General features: G+C 41.9%; 1 protein-coding gene across 1 annotated transcript in view; it reads left to right on the top strand.

The window, feature by feature from the left end:
• Nucleotides 1–24,006, top strand: part of Hacd2 (3-hydroxyacyl-CoA dehydratase 2) — an 87,886-nt gene that overhangs the window by 62,066 nt on the left and 1,814 nt on the right. The window contains exons 6-7 of the mRNA XM_010619529.2: nucleotides 17,266–17,387; nucleotides 19,573–19,751. Of these exons, the coding sequence (XP_010617831.1) occupies nucleotides 17,266–17,387; nucleotides 19,573–19,751 (301 nt within the window). The remainder of the gene's footprint in view (nucleotides 1–17,265; nucleotides 17,388–19,572; nucleotides 19,752–24,006) is intronic.

Here is a 24,006-nt window from a genome sequence, read left to right as displayed (position 1 = left end):
CTGAAATCTGACTCCTGGCACCAAAGAAACAAGACTGCCCTTGGTTTGTTTGTAAGTGAGGGCACCAGGAGTTCAGCTGCCTCATGGCAGGGCAGAGCTGCTGGGGAGGCTCTGCTGGCCGGCACATACTTCATAGAACCCAGCACTGCCACCAGGAGATTGTACAGGCTGCTTAATCCAAGGCAGTGCTGTGCGAGCCTGTCTTTCTTGGACCTCTAAAAGTGTTACCCATCCCCAGTGATTTATTACTCTGTAGGTAATCAGAACTCAATACCACAGACCATGGAGGCTCAGTACTCATAATTCCCATGAGGAGATGATGAGGTCTGACTTTGACATTATCTTGTAGCTTAGGCTACACTTCAACTTCCTGAGGCTTGCTTCTCCCATTTTTAAAATGGTAATACTGATATCTGACTGCCTGCTCTCACAGAGTTTTTGTGAAGAAAGTGACAAGGATATATGAAAACAAGGTGGCAGTATTTAGAAATCAAGGTCTGCCGCATACAAAACTTTGCACAGCAGCTTCTGAAATCCCTCACAAAGGGAGTGCAGTAGGACAAAATGCCACTTTCTGATGGATGGGGCACCATTTTCTTTCTTTCTGCTTTCCTCTTTTTCACTCTTGTGGAAGCCAAAACACTAGATAAACTAATGTCCTACAGCCCCGTTTTTGTTCCTGCTTTGGTTATACCTGGGGTTTTCTGCCTTTTGGGTCCTGTGGCTGGGCTTGTGGTGTGCTCATGTTCTTTCCCTCTCAAGGTTACTTCACTTGGCATCTGTCCTGTGGTTCCTTGTCCTTAGTGGCCGTGTGTGGTCTCCCCAGTACGGACCATCTATGAGGATGGTATGGTGAGGCAGAAAGGCAGCTTCTTATGTCCATCGCCCAAAGAGGAAGTGTGATACTGTGTGTAAGGCACATCATTATCTCCTTGGGGGCCTTGCCTAGACCAGAGGCCATGCCCTCTGTCCCCTAACCCCTGTGCCCTTTCAACAGTGACATTCCATCCCAGTTAGGAGAGGCCATGGGGAGATACACGGTCTGTCCCTTGATTCCCCTTGAAAGCTGAATATCTGAAAATTCTCCATCCTGTTTCTTACTTTCTATTTTAAATATTTCTGTAGGTGGATTTACATCACCTTCACTTATAAAATTAGCACCACTCCTAAAGGTAGAAAAACTTCATTATTGGATTGCTAATCAAACACTGTCAAATTTTAGGCAGCTCTTAAGCAAATGAAGCCATGTACACTAGAGTGCAATTCCCACTCTGTTAATCATGACCACTTAGGGATTATGTTACTTATCTTGTTGCCAGATGGTTCCTTTTGCTGTTACCTCTACTTTAGTATTAGTGATTTTGGCGACATCAAAATGCCTGCTTTTCTTTCAGTGTTTTTCTGCTTCTCTGTTGTATTTCAAAACACTGAAAAATATTTCAATATATTAAGTTCAGTATAGATTCACCTTTCCTATGTTTCCTTTCTCCTGCTGTCTTAGCTTCTTTTTAGCCCTTGGGAAATTCCACTGGATATCTTTTCATGATAATTAAGTCACTTTTGTGTAAATTTTTAAAAAGAGAAAACATTCTTCTTGAACTGTGGAAGCCAAAATCACCACAGGGCATAGACTGTCTTTGTCAGTTTACAATTAAATAAGCTCAGCAAAATCAAGAAATTGGTTAAGTTGTCCTTAACATTAATCTTTTTCTACTCTGAACTCTCTTCCACTCCACCCTGCATCCTCCTCATTGTGGTGATTCTGCCCCCACAAACAAGCTTCTCAGGGCATTTTCTTTTGCTCTTTCACCCTGGGAGTTAAAATCTGACACGCACCATCCCCTGTTGTCAGTTTCAGCATGAGAAGGGGCACTTACACTGTGCAAGTTTCTTGGAAGGCCACACAGTTGTCTTCATTTTGAGGAATTGCACTCCAACAGGAAGGGCGTGCACTGCCAGCTCCAGTGAAAGTGTCCCAGTCAGAAGTTCCGCTAGGACCCAGAGCCAGGCCTTCCATACTGCCGTGGTTACTGTCTAGTCCTGTCAGGCTTGCAGGCTAATCAGCTTCTTCCTTTCCTCTGGTTTGGGGACTTGGAGGTTTTAGGGGTTTGAGGTATATTTTACATTTTAGTCTTTTAAAATATTGTACTAATCCCTTTCCAATGTAATTGATGTTCTGGATGCATCAGTGGAGTCTCCTTAATCGCTCCTATCTTTGATAATGAAATTTCTTACAAAAAAGGATCTGTTGAAACACATCTTCTCAAGTAGAATGTTTACAGCTAGTAATTTAATATATGCATTGTTGCGTTTTGCCAGTAGTAGGCATTTTCCGCCTTGTGGTGAGGGCCAAATCTGGTTGCAGCCATAGGATTGACAGAGCTGTTTGACTTTGGAACTGTCGTGTAAAAGAAAAAAAAATGTTACCTTTGGCTTAAAATAATAGCTTCCCAAATAAGTACATGAGATTTATGGGCTGGAAGCAGAGTGGTTCCAGCTTTAGTTTTAATGTCACTGCTTGAATTCAGGAATAGCACACAGAAACAAAACTCTGTCATGGAACTGCCTACAAGTCATATTGTCACTGGAGAGTCATCAGTAAGAGAATCCCAGCCTTCAGACCAGCTTTTATCCATGCTTCAAAGTAAAATGATTGAGATGCTTAGACTATTTCAAGCCTATGAAAGTAAATATTTTATTATTATACAGGAATGGAAAGATAATAGTTACCATTTTTCTTCCACTTTCCTTCAGTGAGTTTTTTCTGTCCCAGCATTGTCCAGTTGGACTCAGTGATGGCAGAGATGTTGTGTGTATGTTGTTAATACAGTAGCTGCTAACCCTCTGTCTACACACTGGATACTTGAAATGCAATTGGCATGACTAAGGAAGTGAATTTTAATTTTAAAGAGCCACAGGAGCTGGGGATTTAGCTCAGTGGTTCTGCCACCTGCCTCACAAGCACAAGGTCCTGAGTTCGAGCCAAAAAATTTTTTTAAAGAGCCACACATGACTGAAGGTTACCATTTTGTACAGCACAGCTCTAGCTACTCACTGTGACTTTCTTTACCATTCTCTGTATTTCAGTCAATTAGGTTTTCTTTTCTTTTTTTTCTCCTATACATTGTATTAGTCAGCTTCCTTGTTGCTAAAACACAAGACCCACAGTTTAAAGAAGGGCAGGTTTAATTTGGCTTACAGTTTCCAAATTCAGTTCATGGTTGTTTAAGGCCAAGAACACACCCTTCCAGCTTATTCCCGCAATGACCTTCCCCCTCCATCCAGGCCCCACCTTCAAGCACATGAGACTATGGGGGACATTTTAGATGTAAATGGCAATATCTGTATGTGAATGCACATATTCTTTAAAAGAAGCAAGTCAGAGACAATGTGTAAGATCTCCTTGGTTGCTGTGTTGAAATCCTGATAGCAGGTATGGGAAGTGGAATTGATGGTCCTCTCTTCATCTAGGGGGAGGTAGCATTGTCTCACCAAATGGCAAGTCAGGAAGTCACATGGGCCTCGCCTTTCAGAGCCTGCAGTCTGGTCTCTACCCTGGGTTCACCATGACAGCATGTCCCTGGCTCACCCTGCTTGAGGACCGTGTCACATTTCTTTCCATTTTGAGTTAAACCGTGGATAGGAGTACAGTCATCATTTTGTCTTGATGAGTTTGAAGAGTCTGGTTTCCTACTGTAAGGTGATTGGCATGCATCATGAGCATTGCTGAAATATGCCAGCAAAGCCAAGGAAAGTTAAAAGTTATTACTTATAAACTGCTTTTAAACAGGTGTGCACCACAGTACAATGAGAAGCATCTTTAAAGCACTGATTAATATTCATTTGGAAACTTTAAATATGTGGGAGGAAGAAAACTATCTCTTATTACCTAGCTTCTTTCTACAGTGGTCCTTTATACACTAGCTTTTTCAACATAAATTTATTTTGAAGCATGACTATGGGATATCAGGTAGTTTTGACTAAAAATGGATAAACCTGTAAACTTGAACTGGGGGTTATACTTAAGTGGCAAAGTACTTCCCTGGATTCAATCTCTAGTGCTGCAAACAAGAGAATGCATAAACCTGGGCCTGGGATTTAGCTCAGTGGTCCTGCAGCCTGCCTCGCCTTGCAAGCGCAAGGTCCCCAGTTCAATCCCTGGTACAAAAAACAAAAAGAGAGGCGAATGCATAAACTTGACAAGGATACTGGTAACTTCTACCTCCTCCTGGTTGTCCTACGTGGTGAATGCAGTCAGGTAGCTGGTCTCATTCAAAACTTCACAAAGGGGAACCTGAAGAAGTCATCTCCATCTCTCTACTCTTGTGAGACAGGTAGTTGAATGGATGGATGGATGGATGGATGGATGGATGGATGGATGGATGGATAGATAGATAGATAGATACCATTTCTTCAGAGGAAAGGTTCAGCGCTTTTTACTGAATTATACCAGAAGTCCCCCTCGTCAGAAGCTCTTACTGTAAGCTGTGTTACATCATAAAAAAACAAAGTAAAATCTGAGTTGTCTGCATTTTCCAGAGAGGACCCTTCTCAGGTCTGGAGTAGAGCCCTGGTGCCCTTCAGGACGTTGTAAGACATGACTTGGTGTCCATGTTGGATGTGTGTGTGTGCATGCACAGCGCATGCTTTACCTGTAGAGGAGAAAAACTAATTACTAGGCCTGATACATGACAGAGAGCTTTTGTTTTCTTCAGCTCGCTACCATGAGTGTTTGATTTTAGTAGGGTATGGCTTTTACCTCCTTTTACTCTGGCTTATTACCAGAATAACTTGAAGCTTGAAAATGGTGTATCTCTTTTGCCTTCTGCATCAGTGCTGTCTTACTGCGTTAGGCTCATGGAGTCTCCTCTTCAGGTCATTGCCTAAAAGAAAGGGATATTCATAGCCCCAAGTGTAAAAATTAATCACATTTTCATAGCACAATAGTTTTTAAAGCCTAGGCATTTTTCAGATGTGTCACATGTACTTGGCCATCAGTAGCAGAGGTCATCAACTGGTTGCAGAGGTCTGTCTCACAGATGGGTTATAGAAGACAGTTCAGGGAAGACCTGGGGGCACAGGGCACCTCAGAGCAGCTGCTGTGCCACAGCTAGTCGGTACCAGGTAGTCCAGTGTTAGCCAGTATTTCTAAAGAAAAGGCAGAAATATTTTAAAGATCTGTGATCTCCCAAATTTTAAAAAATGGCTCAGATATTTTTTAAGCACTGTGTAAGTCCAAACAGAATATCTATGAACTGGAACCAGTGGTTACTGTTCATTTTCCTATTCCAGAAAGTGGTGTAGTTATTTTTCATTGTCATTTAACAGAAAGAACCATTTTAATAATGTATGTTACCTTTTGTTGGATACTGGGGATGGAACCCAGGATCTCACATATGCACGCATGCCAGGCAAGTACTCTACCAATGAGTTACATCCCCAACCTTTTTTTTTTTTAAACTTTGAGACAAGGTTTCTGGGTGTAGTGACACATGCCTGGAATCCCAGTACTTAGGAGGCTGAGGCAGGAGGTTTGCTCTGAGTTCAAGGCCAGCCTGGGCTCTACATAGTGAGTTCATGACCAGCTTAACTACATATTGAGACCCTCTTTCAAAAAGAAAAAAATCCAAAAACACTTTTTTGAGACAGGGTTGCTTAGGCTGACCTTAAGTCCCGAGTAGCTGGAACTGCAAGTGTGCACCACTACACCCAGCATTTTCTTTTGACACTCAGTTACAGATCTGACAGTAATAATCTCCCTCTGGAGTATTTGGGGGACACAGTAGGATTTTGTATTTGGAGACTTGGGGGACATACTGGCCATAAGTATGCCCCATCTGTTCTCTTTGAGCCACAGTAACCTGTTGCTAGGAACACTGTTATGTGGGTTATTGTTGGCTATAGTTAAAGAAATACTGCTGCTCAGAATACTTAGACCGGGTTAGATATCTGTGGTCAAGTTAACTAAATGTGACCCTATTTGATGCAACCCTTGTCTTGGCATGGGTTGATAGTTTCATGAAAGGTTGTCAGCTAATAACATGTTCTTTACAGTAAGAAACTCAAACGGGACTAGGGACAAATATTGGAAAACATCTTTAGACATCCCAGAGTCATGTGTATATGTGCATTGCCCTTCAAGGAGGAGAGATAGTGTCTCTTAACAATATTTAAGCAAAGCATCACAAAGCAACAACAGCACAGAACATTTTCTTGGTAATTAAGCCTAAGAGACTGTGCTGGAATATATATGGGGTTGGGGGGGGCGGTTCCCAGCAGTAACTAGCCCAGATAATAGGAGCTCAGAAAATAGTGAATTGCATTTTTCTTTTCGTGGAGTAATAATAGTAACTACTATCTATTAAATGGCAAGTACTTTGCTGTGCAGTTATATTTTTCTAATCCTACAACAACCACACCAAGGCAGGTATCTCCAGAGCACATCTGAGGAAGCAGAGGCTCAGAGAGGATGAGCAACTCGCCCCAGGGTGTACAGGCCAGAAGTCTAAAGGTCTGTTTCATTCCCAAGTTGCTCTTGATTGGAAAAGGGGCCAGCTGCAGGGATCAGATAGCCACACATAGTAAGACATTTGGACTCCTGGGAACATTTTAATATTAAAATCTGCATGTCTGGCTTTGTCATAATGCATAATTGATCATGTATTGTTTATTGACTGCATGTTATGTTTTTCTTATTGTGTGTTCAAGAAAGGTAATTTCATGACAAAGACTTGTTTTGGTAGCCAAAGCCCTTGTCCACATAAAAGTATGTTACTGTGTTGTAATGGTAAGAATTTTTTAACCAGTTTCCTTTGTCACTGTAGGATTTTTTTTTTTTTAAATCTGTATAGATAGGGTGCATTTTTCTCTCCTCTAAAGAAGATGAGTATTGAGTTCAATCCTTGGTACCAAATAAATAAAATACATTTTTTTAAAAAGATGAGTATTAATATTTTTATTGTATAACCCACATTTTCCATAGAATAGGAACTATATATTCTGGTTTGTTTGCCATGTATCCTATCATGGATTTAATAAATACTAAATCATAAACATTTGACATTAAATTTTTGACATTAAATTAAATTTGACATTAATTTAAATTTGACATTAAAACTTTTGACATTAAATTGTCATACGAAAAGATTAATAATAATCCAAACATCTTTTTTAAACCACTTTATTTCAATATCTTATCAAGGATGAAATTCTTGATGAAGTTTTAAATAGATAACAGTTGCATTTTTGTTCAAAAAGGCTTATTCAAGTTAGAGAAAGGTCCAAGATTGTCATCAGAATTATCCTGTTTTTTATCCCAAGTCCTCCGCTGACATCACCAACCAGGCACCAGCACTGGGGCCGGTGGCCTTGGTCTCACTAGGAGCTGGCCCCTCCCCCAAGCCTGTTCTGGTCAGATCAGAGAAAGCCCAGGGTTGGACAGCAGACAGGTCACCATCTGTTGTCTCTTCATGCTTCTTCATTCAATAAATACATCATTTGTGCTAAGGGGACACATGGCCACTGCCCTAATAGGGCTTTCCACCTAGTATAAGTAAAGCAGACAGAAGTACCATACAGAGGGATACCTGGTGAGCATTGATAACTGAAAATGCTTTGACCCTTTGTCTTGCTTTAGACACCCCAGTTGAAGGACTGTACCAGCCTGGCCCAGTCCGGGTCCTAAGGAGCTATGCCAGTCTCCAAGCCCAGTTGTGAACTTTTCTAGGGTGGTCTAGAGGATTCTGGGAGTTAATACCTACAGATCACTTAGAATAGTATATGACACTTCGTAAGTGCCCAATAAATGTGCTTCATTATTAGCATTAGTGTAATCTAGTATTTTCCAAAACTTTAGCAACAAATTTCTATACATCTGTTTTGAGGTCTTACATGTTTTCAGTTTTATAACAAATATAACTGGCTTTTCACATAGAAATGAAAAGTTCTCTATACTTATTTAAATAGTTTCACAGTAGCTGGTAAAAATTTGTACATAATTACTTTTATCCTACTTAAGGAATAATTAGCTCTGCTAATGGGAGCTATCATTATCTTAATCATCATTATTATCCTAATCTAAAGCACATATTCAGAGTTTGATTTTGTTTTAAGTAAGCTAGCTCTTCTTCAAAGCAAGTTTGCAGCCCTGCCCTTAAAGTATTTATGCTGAGATAGGGGACAGTATTACATCTGTTAGTCCCTCTCAAGTTACCCTCTGTTAGTGTGCCCTCATTGATAATATTCTGTTGTAAATGGGTTTTCTGGGTTTTTGATTTTTGGGTTTGGTGCCAGGGATTGAACTCAGGACCTTGCACTTATGAGGCAGGCACAGCACCATTGAGCTAAATCCCTAGCCCAGTGTTCTCTTTTTTATTGTCACATAGCCCACCTTCTCCAACACATTGTGAGGCTTCCCATCTTAAAACAGTATGTGTAGAAACCATGTGATTAGTTGTATCCACTTCTAATGTTATCCTCAGAGTGGTTGTTTCATATTTAGGTGATTTTTTAAAAGATCATTTATTTTTAGAGAATTTCAGACTTCCAGAAAAGTTGCCAGAATGATACAAAGAGCTGTCATACTTCCCTCACTCAGATTCTCCGACTGTTGACTTTCACTGCACACATGCCATCGCCCGCTCTGTTTCATGTGCCCACTGTCATCTTTTTTGAAACCTTTTGAGCAAGCTGTACATGGTATCCCTCTAAATACGTATGATTGAGTTCCAGCCATTTGTCACCTGCATGCAGCCCTCTAGATCAGCAAGTCAGACCTGGCCCAACACTACCACCCAGTCCAAAGATTCCGGTTACATTTCTGTCACTGTCCAGACAGTGCCTTTTTTTTTTTCCTTCTGGAATGAGATACTTAAAACTTAGTGTCTTCTGTGCTGCAGTACTGTGCGAAATACAAGGATACAAAGAAGAAGGAGACTCGTGGTACAGTGGTGTGTTCCTGCCACACATGGAGTACACTTCCGTTTTGGGGCCTCTTCAACTCGTCAGTCCTGCCCACTCCCAGTGTCCCTGGCAGTTTTAGAGTATATTTTGTAGGGTGACCCTAGATCTATCCAGGGCCGCCTCATAACTAGTTTTAGCTAAGTGTTCTTGGCAGGAATGCCACAGAAATAGTGCCATGCTCTTCTCACCATTTCCCTCATGTTGATGAGTTTTTCAGGAATGGCTCCAGCCTGTGTCAGTCCCCGCCGTGATGGTTAACAAGATTTAACCTGGTTAAGTGATTGTCATTTTCTTGCATTCATATTAGTTGGCAATTCTATTATAAATAATAACTCCCCCTCTATGTAATTTATTTAATTCAGACTAATAAATTTCCATATAATTCAGTGGATTCTTTTTTTTTGTTGTTTTTTTCCTGAGACAAGTTCTCACTAGGCAGTTCAGGCTGACCTTAGCTCACTATGTATCCCAGGCTCACCTCCAGCTCACAGTGATCCTCCTGCCTCAGCCTCCCATGTGCTGGGATTACAGGCGTGCCCTACCACACCCATCCATAGCAAAGGGATTTCCAGACTCATCTTGTACTTTCAATGTCCCAGCCTTGAAATTAATCATTTTGCTAAGGAACCCTGATTTCCTTTTTGTGGAATATAATATTTAGGAACTGAGATCTGATTATTGAAAGTGCTCATTGCTACTGAGATGCCATTACTTCAAGACCTTTTCAGTAAAGAACAGGACATGCGTCTGTGTCTGGGTAATCACTTGTGGGCGTGTAGCAGTACTTCCATAGCTGTGCTGTGTGCAGATGTGTGCATGTACATATAATGATGACTTTGTACTGATCCCCAATGTGGTTCTCCGTGTTCTTTCTGGCTTTCTCCCATACATGTTTGTAAAGACCTCTTTCAATAGCAAGAAGCTCATTTTTCTTAATATACAGAGTTATTTGCTCAGTTAGTTTCCTTTTTTACTCCCTGTAGCTAATTTCCCAACCACGCATCATCTCTCCTACCTGTCACTCCTGTCTCTGCCTCCTCAACTGTCGGGCCTCTGGTACAAGCCTGTGTGTAGCCCCTGACCTTCACCACCTCCCCATGACCTTGGCCTCCAATTATCACCACCTTTAATTGTAGTCCCCACACCAATTATTCCATGTGGGAGAGGGGAAAGAGATACTATTAGGGAAATCTTGATACCTGCCCAGAGACATGTCTGAGGTGATCCAGGTCATCCCTTCTTTGGAAAACCAAAGCTTGCCTAGTAAAAGTATTCTGTTCTTTTTGTTTTCTAATTTCCTTTTTATTTTGAATCAAAATCTCATTTGTCTGTCTGATTTTTGAGATAGGGTCTTTCTGTAGTTCAAGCTGGCCTTAAACTTGAAATGATGAGCCTCCTTTTTTTTTTTTTTTTTTACATTTGAGGCATACATAAATGATAACACTCATAGGGAATTTTCACCTGTACATGATACATCCCACCTCTTTTCCCATTGCCCCCTTTCCTGTAAGCCCCCTCCCCTACCTATGTACAAAACCTTTGTTTCCATTTTTTCCTTCTATTGTCTCTTTCGCAGCAGCCCTCTGCTCAGCCTTCCTACTACTGAGATTCCAGGCATGTACCACCACATCTGGCTATAGTTTTTGTATTTTAATTTCTACATAGCAGAGATAGAAAAGAAAAACAAACTTCTGAGATAGAATCTTGAGGAGTCTACAGTATGTTAAACCCAGAAAGTAAAACAGGGCTGAAACAAAAAATGAGGATGATTTGCAAAACAAAGTTCTGTGAAAAAGATTCACAATAATTTTAGCAACTCACCAGGGTTTGTTGTAAGGGTTAGGGTTTTCTCTTTGGTCATTTAATTCGCAAATAGAAGTCATTTCATGGACATAATAAAGATACCTCTGAACAGCAGAATCCTGTAATTTTTTTGTACTTTCTTTAGTCCTTTTTAGTAAGCCTCTTCCGCTCAGTCCCTATAGTGTCTAAATCCCATTCTGTATCTTGTCAAGTATGATACATTTATTGGAGAACTTTTGGCTTTATTTTTTAATTTTATTTTTAAATTTTTTTATTAGTACATATTTGCAGTACATGCTAGATGATTGTCATGTTTCTCTTATCTGTTCTCCAGTGTCCTCTTGTATGTAGTTTCTTCAAAATGTGCCCAATGTCAGAAGAGAGTTGTTGTCCCTATACAAAGAAGGGTTGCTGAAACCGAAGAAAGCTGATCAGAACAATTCAAGGTGTAGGGGCACAGACCTGGGTTCCAATTCTGTGTCATTTTCTTACATCTTTAAAATAGGGATTCATGAAGTAATAAATGCAAGAAAATACTTGGCATATAGTAACAACTCAGTATTAGGTATAAAATTTTTTATTGCTGTTGCCTTCATAATTACTTAAAAAATTACTCAAGAGCCAGGCATGGTGGCGCACGCCTGTAATCCCAGCACTCGGGAGGCTGAGGCAGGAGTATTGCTGTGAGTTCAAAACCAGCCTGGCCTACATAGTGAGTTCCATTTCAGTCTCAACTGCATAGTGAGAGCCTGTCTCAAAACAAACAAAATTACTCAAAAACACAGTTCAAAACAGGCAAAGAACTTGAATAGATACTTATTTCTCTAAAGAAGACACATGTATGCCAGTAAGCACAAGAGTAGATACTTAGTATGGAAATGCAAATCAAAGTCAGGGCGAGGTACAACTTTATGAATGCTTTTTCCTTAAACAAAGCACAGCAGATAACCAATGGAGAAAGTGGAGCTCTTGTGTATTGTTGGTAAGAATATAAATTTTATAGCCATTGTGGAAAACAGCTTAACAATTCCTGAAAAATGACTTTATGACAGCAGTTCTGCTCGGAAAGATACACCCAGAAGTGAAAGAGATACTAAGACACAATACAGTACTTGTGCGCAGTGTCCATAGGGATACTGTTTATAATGGTCAGAAAGGTGGGAACAACCCAGGCCATCTTCTAATGTATAGCACACAGAGTCAGGTACACTGAGGGTGTAGTAAGCCCTGTCATTGAGGCTTGTGTAATTATGCCACGACATTCACACAATGAGATCACCTAATGGCACTGTTCTTGAAATGTATCCCCCTCAGTAAGAAATGAATGTATACAGACTTCCCTTCCCATCACACATGCAGACTGTCAGAGATAGGCTAGAAACAGACACCTGTGTGGAATGAGGTCACAGGAATGGGAAAGTCGGAGCTTAGATGAAACTGGAGTGAGCCTGCGATCTGTCATCAGATTTTTACATCTTTAAAGTATAAGAAAGAGGGCCAGGGATTTAGCTCAGTGGTTCCACCACCTACCTTGCAAGCACAAGGGCCCGAGTTGGATCCCTGGCACCACAAAAAAAAAGTATAAGAAAGAAAGATGAGTAGATGATGAAACGCACATGTGGTGCTCCACTTAAATTATTTGCACTATAGAGCCCTTTACGGAAGAAGTTTGCCCTCACCCATCTAAAACATTGCTGTGGCCCAAGCATAGTCCCTATCTGCATACACGTCAGGCAAGTGCTGAGGCCCAGGCTCCCAGTGTGACGGTCTTGGAGATGGGGCCTATGGAAATTAGTTGGGTTTAGGTGAGGTGGTGAGGCATTCTTGTCCTTGTGGGAATGCCAGAGAGCTCACAGCCTGTCCTATGAGGGTATGTCAAGAAGGTGGCCTCCTGCAAGCCACAGAGAGAGCCCTCCTTAGAAACCAGCCACCATAACCGTGAGAGAATGAGTTTGCAGTGTTGAAGCCACTGTGTCTGGGCCGACCAAGAAAGACACACTTTCCGCAGCTCTTCTGTATACAGACCCCTGTCTCAGGCTCTGCCCCGAACCTCATCTCTCGTCTCCTTCTCAATTCCCAATGGAAGGAGTATTAAAAAGAGGAAAGAACACTTAACCATGAAGCGTGGTCAGGAGAGTCCTAGAACTAACCCAAGAGGTAGACAGCAGGTTGTGAAGAGTAGGGCTTCTACCACAGTGGCTTCTTATGTGCACCATCTGTTTTTCTTTGACTATAACAAGTGACAACTTTTCATGTAAATATTCCCCATACCTTTTAAAGTCAAACATATGATGCTGTTTGTGTGTAAAGGTTTTTCTCTTGTACCCATTTGTTTCTTCAGCTTGAATTTCTATGTAAACTCCCTCATAAGCTGCCTACACCGCGCTGCCTCCTCCCTCATTCAGAGCAGGGAGTGGAAATGGCATCTGCCGTGCCAGGTGTCCCATGTGCAGACCTGGGCCAGGTGGGGAAAACATCCCACAGCCAGGGGCCCCACATTGTTGTGAACATGCAGCTCTAAACCATGGCCTTCACATCTTTTTGGCAACCTATCCTAAGTTTCCCTTCTCATCTCCCTCTTCTTTGTAAGCCTTGATGAGTCCCCACTATCTCCTTTCTCCTCTACCCTAAATTATCCCTTTTCCCTTCAAACGAAATATTATGCATTTAAAGCAAACCTTTTTAACAACTTAAACAACTTTTAAACAACTTAACCAAGCTATAATTTTATTTTTTTAACTACATAATACTTTAATGGTATTTATTGCTTATCCACTTTTTTTTCCAAGCTATAATTTTAAAGTTCACCCATTTAAGTGTATAGTTCAGATCTTTTTAGTAAATTTATCAAGTTGTGCAGCCATTGCCAAAATGCAGTTTTAGAGTACTTCCATCCCCACAGTGTGACCTGTGCCCTTTATAGTTAATCCCCAGCCCCTGGCAACCACTGATCCACTTTTTATCTCAGTTTGCCTTTTTTTAGACTATTTAAATGGAATAAATAGTGTGTGGTCATTGGCATTTAGTATTTTTGAGACTTGACTGTGTTGTAGCATGTGTCAACAGTTTTTTTCCTCTATGTTGCTGAATAGTTGTATGGACCTACGTGCTAAATGGCTGTTTTAACTTCTGTGAGCCTATTGACTGATTCTTTTTCCTTAAGTTGCTATCCTTTCATAACTGGGGAACTCCTTACTTGTTAGAAAAATATTCCCAACTCTTTGAGATTTTCACATACAAAAAAGTATGTTATTGTCCAGTTTAAGGGACATTGATTCTGCCCCTCCCTGTGACCAGATTTGAGGGGGCCGGATGATAAGATGTGGACACCAGAGACCTTATATCCAAGGGAAGATAAATAGCCAGAGAAATATTCCACTCAACCATCAGTAGATCTTACATTCTTTGCTTTCTGCCTTGCTTTGTTGTTTGTTTGTTCATTTGTTTGGTATCAGGGATCAAACTTAGGATTGCACTTGTGAGGCAGGCGGCAGAACCACTGAGCTAAATCCCTGGCCCCTGTTGTTTTATTTTCTGTTTTTTGAGATGGAGTCACTATCACCCAGGTTAGTCTCAAATTTATAGGTTCAAATGATCCTCCTGCCTCAGCCTCCTGAATAGCTTGGGCTGCTCTGTGTGCAATCATACCCAGCCACTGCTTTCTTCCATAGAGGCAATTTTTTTTTTTTTTTTTTTTTTTTTTTTTTTTTTTTGGGGGGGGGGTGTGTTTTTTTTTTTTTTTTTTTTTTTTTTTTTTTTTGTGGGGAGAGGGTAAGACAGGGTTTTACTGTGTGTGCAGCCTGGCCTCAAACTCACGGTGATCCCCTTGCCTCAGCCTCCTGAGTGCTGGAATTACAGATGTGTACCACCATATTCTGCTTGATAAAGCTAAATTATTTTGAAGAAGTGCTATTAAAGTCTACTCATATTTCCCCAACCCTCCTCCCATTAACTCATACAAGGACGTTAGTACACATTAGCCAGCATCCATTGCAGAGAATGCTTGTTTGCACCTTCCCAAGGAAAGGCAGCTGGAAGCCCTTGCCAGCTACCACCCAACTCTGCCTCCCGCCCTTTCTAGGTCTTTCCCTGGACAGTCCCAGTCAGGATGTGTGTCCAGGACCTGGCAGCACACAGCTTCACAGGATGGTCTGTGTCACTAGTCACCTGAGTTTTCTTATTTTGAGCAAGGTGTATGGTTGATTTTACCTTTTAGTCTTACGCTCTTACACCTCCAATCTCTTGAGTTTCATAAGCCAGGATCTTCTCCATTCTCCACTGGAGTCCCTTTGTTGTTGCTGATTCATAACTTTACATTTAGCTCTGTCATTTTTGATACTTTTATTGGGTAGTTTCTTTAGAAAGGGCTCCCCAGTCAAAAGTATTCCAGGGCCAGGGATTTAGCTCAGTGGCACCGTTCCTGCCTCACTAATGCAAGGTTGTGAGTTTGATCCCTGGTACCGAAAAACAAAACAAAAAATAAAGTTTTCAATGCACAAAATGGCCATTCCCCCATCCCCAGCCTTTTTAAAAGGTTTCTACTGTAGTCTTCCCTGCTGCGCTCTGGAAGCAGATTCAGGCTGTGTGAAAGCTAATTGCTCCCAGAATTTAGCTTGAAGACCAGGTCATATGTCTTAAAACCAGCCTTTAGGCTGGGGTAAGATGGGAGATTTGTTGTTTGTTTTACTTGTGGAATTCAGAATAGAACTGAAGGCCTTTGCACTGAGGGAACCCCTAGCACCACCCACCCCCCTTTGGTGAGCCAGCGTCTTGCTGAGTTGCTCAGGCTGGCGTCATACTTGCATACCCGGATACACAGATTTCAGGCGTGCACCACCGTGGCTGGCTAACTTGGAGGGTTTCTGTGTTTGTTTATTATTTGTCTGAGTGTCACTAAAGCTGCACAGAAACTAATAACAGACACCAAGAAGATGGAAACTGAGTCTTGGAGCAACCTGATTAGGATTGAATTCCTTTGTTCTACAAATTTCTTTGAACTTCTACTTGTGAAAAGAACCCAGTGCTTTTGGAAAACAAAAGATGAATAAAACACTCCCTGCTCTCAGGGCACTTTATGGTACAAAATGTTGTAGGAGGGTTGGGGATTTAGCTCAGTGGCACCATGCCTGCCTTGCAAGGGCAAGGTCCTGAGTTCAATCCCTGGTTGGGGGTGGGGACCTTGGAGGAACTTTCTGTTATAACTCAGAGGCCTTTAGACAAAAGATTCAACTATAGCTGTAAAAACATATCACCTTCAGATAAGGAGAATCCCAGAAGTCATGAAAAAAACATGTATTATAAATTCAAATCTTAGTATGGATTTTAAACGAGGATTTGTGGACTAAAGTCTCAACATGAACACTTCAAATGTGGTTAGCTTTTGCTTTACTTTGGCTAATAGAGAAGCACCAGGGAAACAGAAAGTACTCTTGCTCTTGACAGTATAAAATTCTTATTATTTTTAGAGAATAGTAGCTATGCATTTATGAAATTCTTTGTCAGAGCAATTTAGTTAATAGCTATGTAAATGACTGCTTATTTCATAGTGTAGGTGGATCACTCTATGTACACTTTGGAGAAAGAATTTAAGTGCTAGAAGCTATTAACACCGAAGATGGAAAGAAGCAAAAATGAAGGCAAGAATGCCAGACCTTTGCTGTGTTAGGTGTTCTGAGGAAGCAGAAAACTGCCCGCTTGTAGTGGAGATTTGTTCAATTATCAAGAGGGATTTCTTATTCACTGATGTGAATTTCCATGTGAAATTGTTTCATACTACTGGCTTTCAAGCACAAAAGATCATTGTAAACCCAGTTGGCGGGGGACAGGGAAGTGCTGGAAATTAATCTCACAGCTATCAATCCCTGTGCAAGGGAATGTCTCCTTGTGTCCTGCAGATACTTGAGGGGCACTTCTGAAAGGTCCTTGTCATTTCAGCATAAATCATGAAGGAGTTTCCCAGGCAGAGTCTCAGAAGAAGTCAGCAGTGATGCACATAAATGGGCCTGCCTGGTGGAGGCCTCCGGCTCTTCCCTGCCCTGAGTTCACCTGCCCAGTGCATCATCTTCACCTGCACTTGAGTCAGGACACCTCCCTCTCTAAAGGCCCTCAGAATCTCAGCTGTCATGCAGATCTCAATAAAGTTCTTGGCAGTGTATCTCAAGCTTTCCACTACTTTACCCTCCCTGCCTCAGTACTTTTGATTCCCACTGGCCTCAGCTCACTTTCTCTGTCGGGCTAGCAAGGGAAGTGCAGAAACTGGCATTTGTTCCTCCAGAGCCACTTCCTCCACTTCCCTTCCTGCGGCTCTTACTCTCTTCAGTACAGAGTCCCTGATCACCTGGCTCGCACAGCAGTTGCTCTGGGCACATGTGTCTACTTGGCAAGTCTACTGAGAGTGGAACCTGGTGGCTGTGTGCCAGCCCTGCAAGTGCTGCACACCACAAATGCTTCTTCCCTAACATTTGCACGTGTCACTTTCTCTCCTGTTTTGTTCTCCTTCAGGTACAGACTGAAGACAGCATCCTCCTGTTTGTTACTGCCTGGACAGTCACAGAAATTATCCGTTACTCCTTTTATACATTCAGTCTGTTAAACCATCTGCCTTACCTCATCAAATGGGCCAGGTAAAAATGGGACAAAGACTCATTTTTGAAATTATCCATCATCATATTTGCCCCTCGTTGCCTAAATGTTACCTCCAAGTTTCTAAAAATAAAGTTGTATGAGACAGAAGTCAGATAAAAAAGCCTTCACTTTAAATTGGCATCGTTTCTTTTCAGTTGAATTAAACAGTGGAGACTTGATGTGATGTTCCTTTTTTGTCCTTATCAAATTCTGCTGATGAACTTCTATTGTGATAGGTTTTTGTTTTTTTGTTTGTTTTTTTGTTTTTTTAGGCCAAGCCCAGTTCTCCTAGACTCACTTTTGCTAAGAAGTTGTGACTTGGGCTAGGGATTTAGCTCAGTGGTGCCACACCTGCCTGGCAAAACGCAAGGTCCTGAGTTCTGTTTCTGGTACCAGAAAAAAAGGAAGAAAAAATGAACTGTCTCTTTTTTTGGTACCGGGGATCAAACTGGGTCCTTGCACTTAACGAGGCAGGCAGAGGAACCACCCCTTGTGACTCTTAATTTTTTTTAGTTAATAACAAATGTTACCTAGTAGTTTTAACTTAGCAGTTTTGTTTTGCTTCAGTTATTTTTACCAGTAATATTTATTATGATGTGGGAAAAAGACTTATAGTTCACCTGTTTACCTTAACTAATTCATGAGACAGTTGAAACCAGTTTTCTGAGTTGGGAAAGACCACCTTTGGAGTGGGAGGAAGGGGCCTACAACAAAACAGAAGAATCAGAATTGTTCATGGAACAAAAATATCTCTTGGGCAGAGTACCAGGGATCAAACTCAGCCCTTGTGTTTGCAAGGCAGGTGGCGGAACCACTGAGCCAAACCCCCAGCCCCGTTCTTTTCTTTTCTTTTTCTTTTTTAATTTATTTTCTTTTTTAAAAAATTTTTTTGCCTGGCATGGTGGCGCACACCTGTAATCCCAGCACTCGGGAGGCTGAGGCAGGAGGATCACTGTGAGTTTGATACCAGCCTGGGCTACATAGTGAGTTCCAGGTCAGTCTCAACTATACAGTGAGACCCTGTCTCAAAGAAACAAAAAAACAACAACAACAAAAAATTAATTTTATTGGTACATTTTAGGTATACGATATAGTGACATTCATCATTGGAAATTTGTACCTTTACATAACCTTGGTAAAAATACCTCTTTTCATAGAAGGAAAACTGGACACTTTATAAGATCAGTGACTAACAACATAATTCCACTATTCCCAACATTTCAAGTATGAGAACTCCCTTATTTTTATTATTTTTTTTTGCAATAAACATCTTTCCTAGCAAAGAGGAAGAATAGCAGCTGCCAGTCAGCCTGCATAGCCACTGTGAACACTGTCTAGCCAGGTCATAGTCAACCAAAGCCTGATTTCACTATTGGAGAAAGATTGTTTTGTCCATTCTTCTCCATGGACTATGGAAGATTCTTCCTTTTCTTCTTTCAAGAATATGTCTTACTTTATCTTTTTTTGTTTGTTGGTTTTGTTTTGTTTTTTTGTGACAGGGTCTCACATGTAGTTGAGACTGACCTGGAATTTACTATGTATCCCAGGCTGATCTCGAACTCACAGCAATCCTCCTGCCTCAGCCTCCCGAGTGCTGGGATTACAGGCATGTGCCACCACGCCTAGCTTCTTCCTTTACCTTAATAGATTTTTCAGTACATTCTGTGCCTGAAAGTTTGAAATCCAGTCTCATTTTATACATATATATATATATATATTTTTTTTTTTTCCATTTTTCACAACAGTTTGTACAGATGTTGGAAAGTTGTGGCCGTATACACATGTGGTGTGCTGTATTTCTTTCAGCCCATAGACTAACTAGACACAGTATATGTTCTAGGATTTCCTAGGTGTTTCAGCACCTCTCTCCCAATCCCTCTCAATCCCCCATCCCCATGGGACTTATTGCCCTACCTTGCTATGTCTACTTCTGCTGTCCCTTAGTTCTGGAGAGTTCCTTAGTGAACATATAATTTGTTTTAGAACATTCAGAAGCATATACATGCTATAGACACTTTTTCATAAACTGGCTTGTAAAGCCTGGACTTAAACAGAAAGCAAAATAGGAAATGTAGAAAAACAGTCACTTTCTGAAAGACCAGGACTGGGTGGAAGGGTGGGAGTGCGTCTTTCCACCAGCGCTGGCATTTGCACTTAAGTCTTGGGTATTTTGTTTTATTTCAGGTACACGCTTTTCATTGTGCTGTACCCGATGGGCGTGTCGGGAGAGTTACTTACAATATATGCAGCTCTGCCCTTTGTCAGACAGGCTGGCCTGTACTCCATCAGTTTACCTAACAAATACAATTTCTCCTTTGACTACTATGCATTCCTAATTCTGATAATGATCTCCTACATTCCACGTAAGTAAATAGTTGTGTGTGTATTCATTTATGTCTTAAAAATTTGGCTCCACAATAACTAGAGTTAAATGTCTTTGATTGACCTTGCACCACATCCAAGTAAGTATAAATCTGATTTACTGGGAACACTGGTTTTTATTGAGTGCTGTCAGAGGGAATTTTCTGTGGTAGTAGTAATTGAATAAAGATGAGCCTTCTCAAAACAGCTGCCAACATGAGTCCTTGTCGGCGTGTGGGTTTGAAATGCTGAATACCAGGGCAAATTAATCTTATTTGGGGGGAAAGTACTGAGTAGAAAACAAAAAAGCCATAAAGACCTTACCTTGATTTTAGTTTCCTGTCTCTTAAGAAATGCTTCTTATGCTTTGTGAAAAACATTACAAAAAGATACTTGCATTATGTACTATATCAAAAGAGACAGTTTTATTTTATTTTAAGGGACGAGTAGTTAACTAGAAACAAATAACCAAGTAAAGACAGATTTTTTTTCCCCTACACATCTCATTTTCTTGTTGAGCACTAAAACCCTCTGCAGGGACACTGTTCCCTTCAGGATGCTTTCCAGTTATGTTCCTGGTGTTGCTGGAGGTTTGAGTGCACGGAGGGTCAGATGTACTATGGGCATTCTGAGTGGCAGAGAAGGAAAGACACATGTGATGCTTGTGTGAGATGAGTCCTGTCAATTGTGATCAATCCTGTGATCAGTTCCTACATATCAGAAGGACCTTCTTAATGATGTTCATGTTTCTTCTCCTTTAGCTATTTCTACAGCCACTGTAACTGAATCAGAATCTTGGTCTATGAAGGGTGTCATTGTCTCCCTTGAACCCCAAGTTCAGACCGGGGTGGATTTTTCTTCAGCCCCAGGATTGTTTAAATGAATCATCCTAACAGTCACAAGTGACATGTTTTGTGTCCCTCTGTAGAAAATTGCATTTTATGCATTGTGAGGAAAAACACTAAATCCAGATCTCATGTGCACATTTATCTTGGAGAAATTCTTACACGGAATCTTGCTTTCATGATTCATTTTCCAGTCTTTGTTCATTATTGAGTCCTCCCCTTCAGCTGGCTGTGGTGTCACACACACCTGTAAACCCCACATTCTGGGCAGCTGAGCAGGAGGATCACAAGTTTGAGCCCAGCCTGGACATCTGACTTAGCCATATACTGTCTGAAAATTTTCAAAAGTAAAAATAGCTGAGGATGTAATACAAAAATCTTTTCCCCTATAGTGCTAGCACATGGTAGCTAAAGGCCTTCTCTCTTCAGATGTAACAGGTACTTTTCAAACAAAGGCAAATCTGGAAGATTCTAAAACACATAAGTAAAAAAATTAATGTAGGCTTCACCTTTGTAAGCTTGTTCCCTCAGCATTACATTTTCCCATCGCTAGAACCTCAGTGCACAGTTGCAGTTTGACCACTCCCAGAGCAGCACATGTTATCCCAGTGTCCACTATAGGGTTTATTTCTGTTCAACAATTTTTGAGCGAATAGATCTTTGCCATGTTGGGAAATGACAGGAAGGGTAAACCATGACAAGGTATTTGAATACTGACAGAAATCCAGAGGTCCCAACCTCAGAGTTCCTACAGGATTTCCAGTCTGGCTGGGCATGGTGGCACGGGCCTGTAATCCAGCACTTGGGAGGCTGAAGCAGGAGGCTTTCGAGTTCAAGGCCAGCAGGGGTGTATAACCAAGATTTCCATTCTGTTTGAGAAGGAGCAACCATCATTCCAAGGGCAGCTCCCCAGGTCAGACTGACTGTACCTGCCAGTCCTTTTTATGCCCTGGGAGCCAACCACTATGCCAAGCCTCTCTGCTGCCCTCTTGTTGTGGTGACAGGATGGTCATGCACAGGAATCTTCGGTGATGGTAGGATCCCTGGAGGAAAATAGCCGGCCCCGTGGGATTTTCTTTCAGGGTGTGAAGAATAACAAGAGAGCATAGGCCTTGGGACCAGCTGTCTTCTAAAGAGAAGGGCAGGGCTGCTCCCAATAGAACTCAGCTTTCTTGACCTTCCTTTCTCCTTCCAGTGTCCAGTGTCAACCCCCTTTTGATAGCGAACTCGGCTTGTACTGTTCATCCTAGCCAACTGTATATTTCCAACTTTCTAGTGCTTTGTAAGAAGAAAATGCAGAATTGGGTGAGATTGCTATTGACACTCCAGTCTCTGCTTTAACAAATTTGGTTTTCTTTCTACTACTTAGTCTTCTTCTGATGGGCAGCTATTGACAGACACGGACTATAGAAAGTAACCCCTTTTCTTTGTGGTCCTGCTCCATTGTCACACGTGTATTCACACTGTCACCCTGGAGTTTGTCCACCTTGAGGCTCCTGAGGGTCCCTGGCAAAGTGCTTCTCCCCTTTCCACTTTTGCAGTGTTCATAGTCAGGAGACAGTGCAGTACCTTCAGGACTCACTGGACATCTTAAGTCCTGTTTATATCACACAGTACCACCACCACCACCACCATCCCCAGCAGATTGGCAAAGGCTGGTTTTGGGGAAAGGGACCAAAGAAAACTTGAGAAACACGAGTATAGGGTAGAGACACCGAGAAGCCAGCATTCGCTAGGTTGTCAGTAGCCACAGCCACCCTTGACTTTTGGGGGATCTGAGAACTTATCCGAAGAGAAGCATTCCCAGTTGCTCTCATTCTCTAGGAGAGAGCCAGTGGCATGAGCCCCCTCCTAACACACAACAGCTATCCCCCTTCTGGAATGTTCTGAGCGAGGAAAGCAGGTCAGGTGCTCAGTAGCCTTTTGTCAGGTGGAGAGCTGTGCTGTCTCCGCAGTGAGGCCTGATGTTGTTAGGTCATAGCCACATCTCTGGAATTGTTAAGCCGTTGTGGTTGGTTTCAGCCTGAACACATGGGTGTCATTCTGATGGGAATAGTATCAAGAAGTCACCCCTAGAGCTGCACAGCACAACCTGAGCATCCCTGGCCTCCCATATGCACTCTTTACCTTGGTACCCAGAAACCTCTGGACACTGTAAAGGAAGGAAAGGGTCATGCGTGCCTTGCTTCAGGCATCTGCCCCTGCTCATAGTTACAGTCCTGGCCCTTGCTTTAAACTGAGACTGAAGCCTAAGGAATGGCTTCCAGGTGTATATCCTCCCTCAGGCCCTCTGAACTACCTGTGTTTACACTACCAGTGAAAGATACAGCCATGGCCTGCTCAGCCCACAGAGATTGCCTTTGCTTAAGTAAATCTAGCAATGTGACTGGCCCCACATTTTTAAATGATCACAATTAGCATTCCTTATGGTTTAATTATATCTTTACTTCCAGTTTTTAGATTATAGAGCTTGTCAAATTTTCTGGCTTTCACATCAGAATAGTTCCCTCACTGTTGAATTATGTGCATAAGCTGGGCCTTCTCTACGAATAACTTCCGGCCTGAAAATAGCACTTGGAGTGATGGCAGTGTTGCTCAGTACCCAGCGTCCTCTGCTGTTGATCTTCGAGCACCTTCTGACGTCGTGGAGTACTTGGGAGGATCATTTAAAATGTGGGCAGAGCTGGGGATTTGGCTCAGTGGTTCTGCCACCTGCCTCGCAAAGCACAAGGGCCCAAGTTCGATCCCTGGTACAAAAAATAAAATAAAATGTGGGCAGCTTGGAATCCATTTAAAAAGGAAGAAATGATCCACGGAGAGTTGGCAGTAGGTTTCCTTCCAGAAAATACAGGTTACTGTCTGAAAGTGAGAGATTAGAGCCACTGGGGAAGGGAAGGAAGGGCATTTTGTATAAAAAAGGCCCTCCCGGGCTCCCCAGTTACAGTAAGTAACCTTGGAAGGCCTGGCAGCTCCAGCTGGCAGTAGAAACACTGTTGGCATTTGGGGCTTACAGTTCTCAGTTGAAAACAGCACACTGCAAGATGTTTTAGCATACCTGGCCCCTACTCTTAACTGCCGGCTACCTTCCCTACTTATTTCAGATATTCCCCAGGAAGGGTCTGATTAGAGAACCAGTGCTTTGTGTTCTGTGAAATGATCAAAAACAGAAGACTAGTGCCTAAGATACTGACTTCCTTTCCTTGAGAGCTTTTTTTTTGGGGGGGTACCAGGAGTTGAACTTGGGCACTTGCACTTCCAAGGCAGGTGCAGTGCCACTGAACTAAATCCCTGGCCCTCCATGAGGGTCTTTTCTGTGTACCAGTCTCCCTTTGCTGTGTTTTGGCTATACCCCACTCCTTTGCCATCCAGAGAGCCTCCTTTCTTTCTTTCTTTCTTTTTTTTTTTTTTTTTT

This window comes from Fukomys damarensis, unplaced genomic scaffold (genome assembly GCF_012274545.1).
Source record: "Fukomys damarensis isolate Sample0158 unplaced genomic scaffold, DMR_v1.0_HiC HiC_scaffold_24, whole genome shotgun sequence".
Classification (NCBI taxonomy): Eukaryota; Metazoa; Chordata; class Mammalia; order Rodentia; family Bathyergidae; genus Fukomys; species Fukomys damarensis.
The sequence above is the reverse complement of the archived record's forward strand: the minus strand, read 5'-3'. Positions and strand labels throughout refer to the sequence as shown.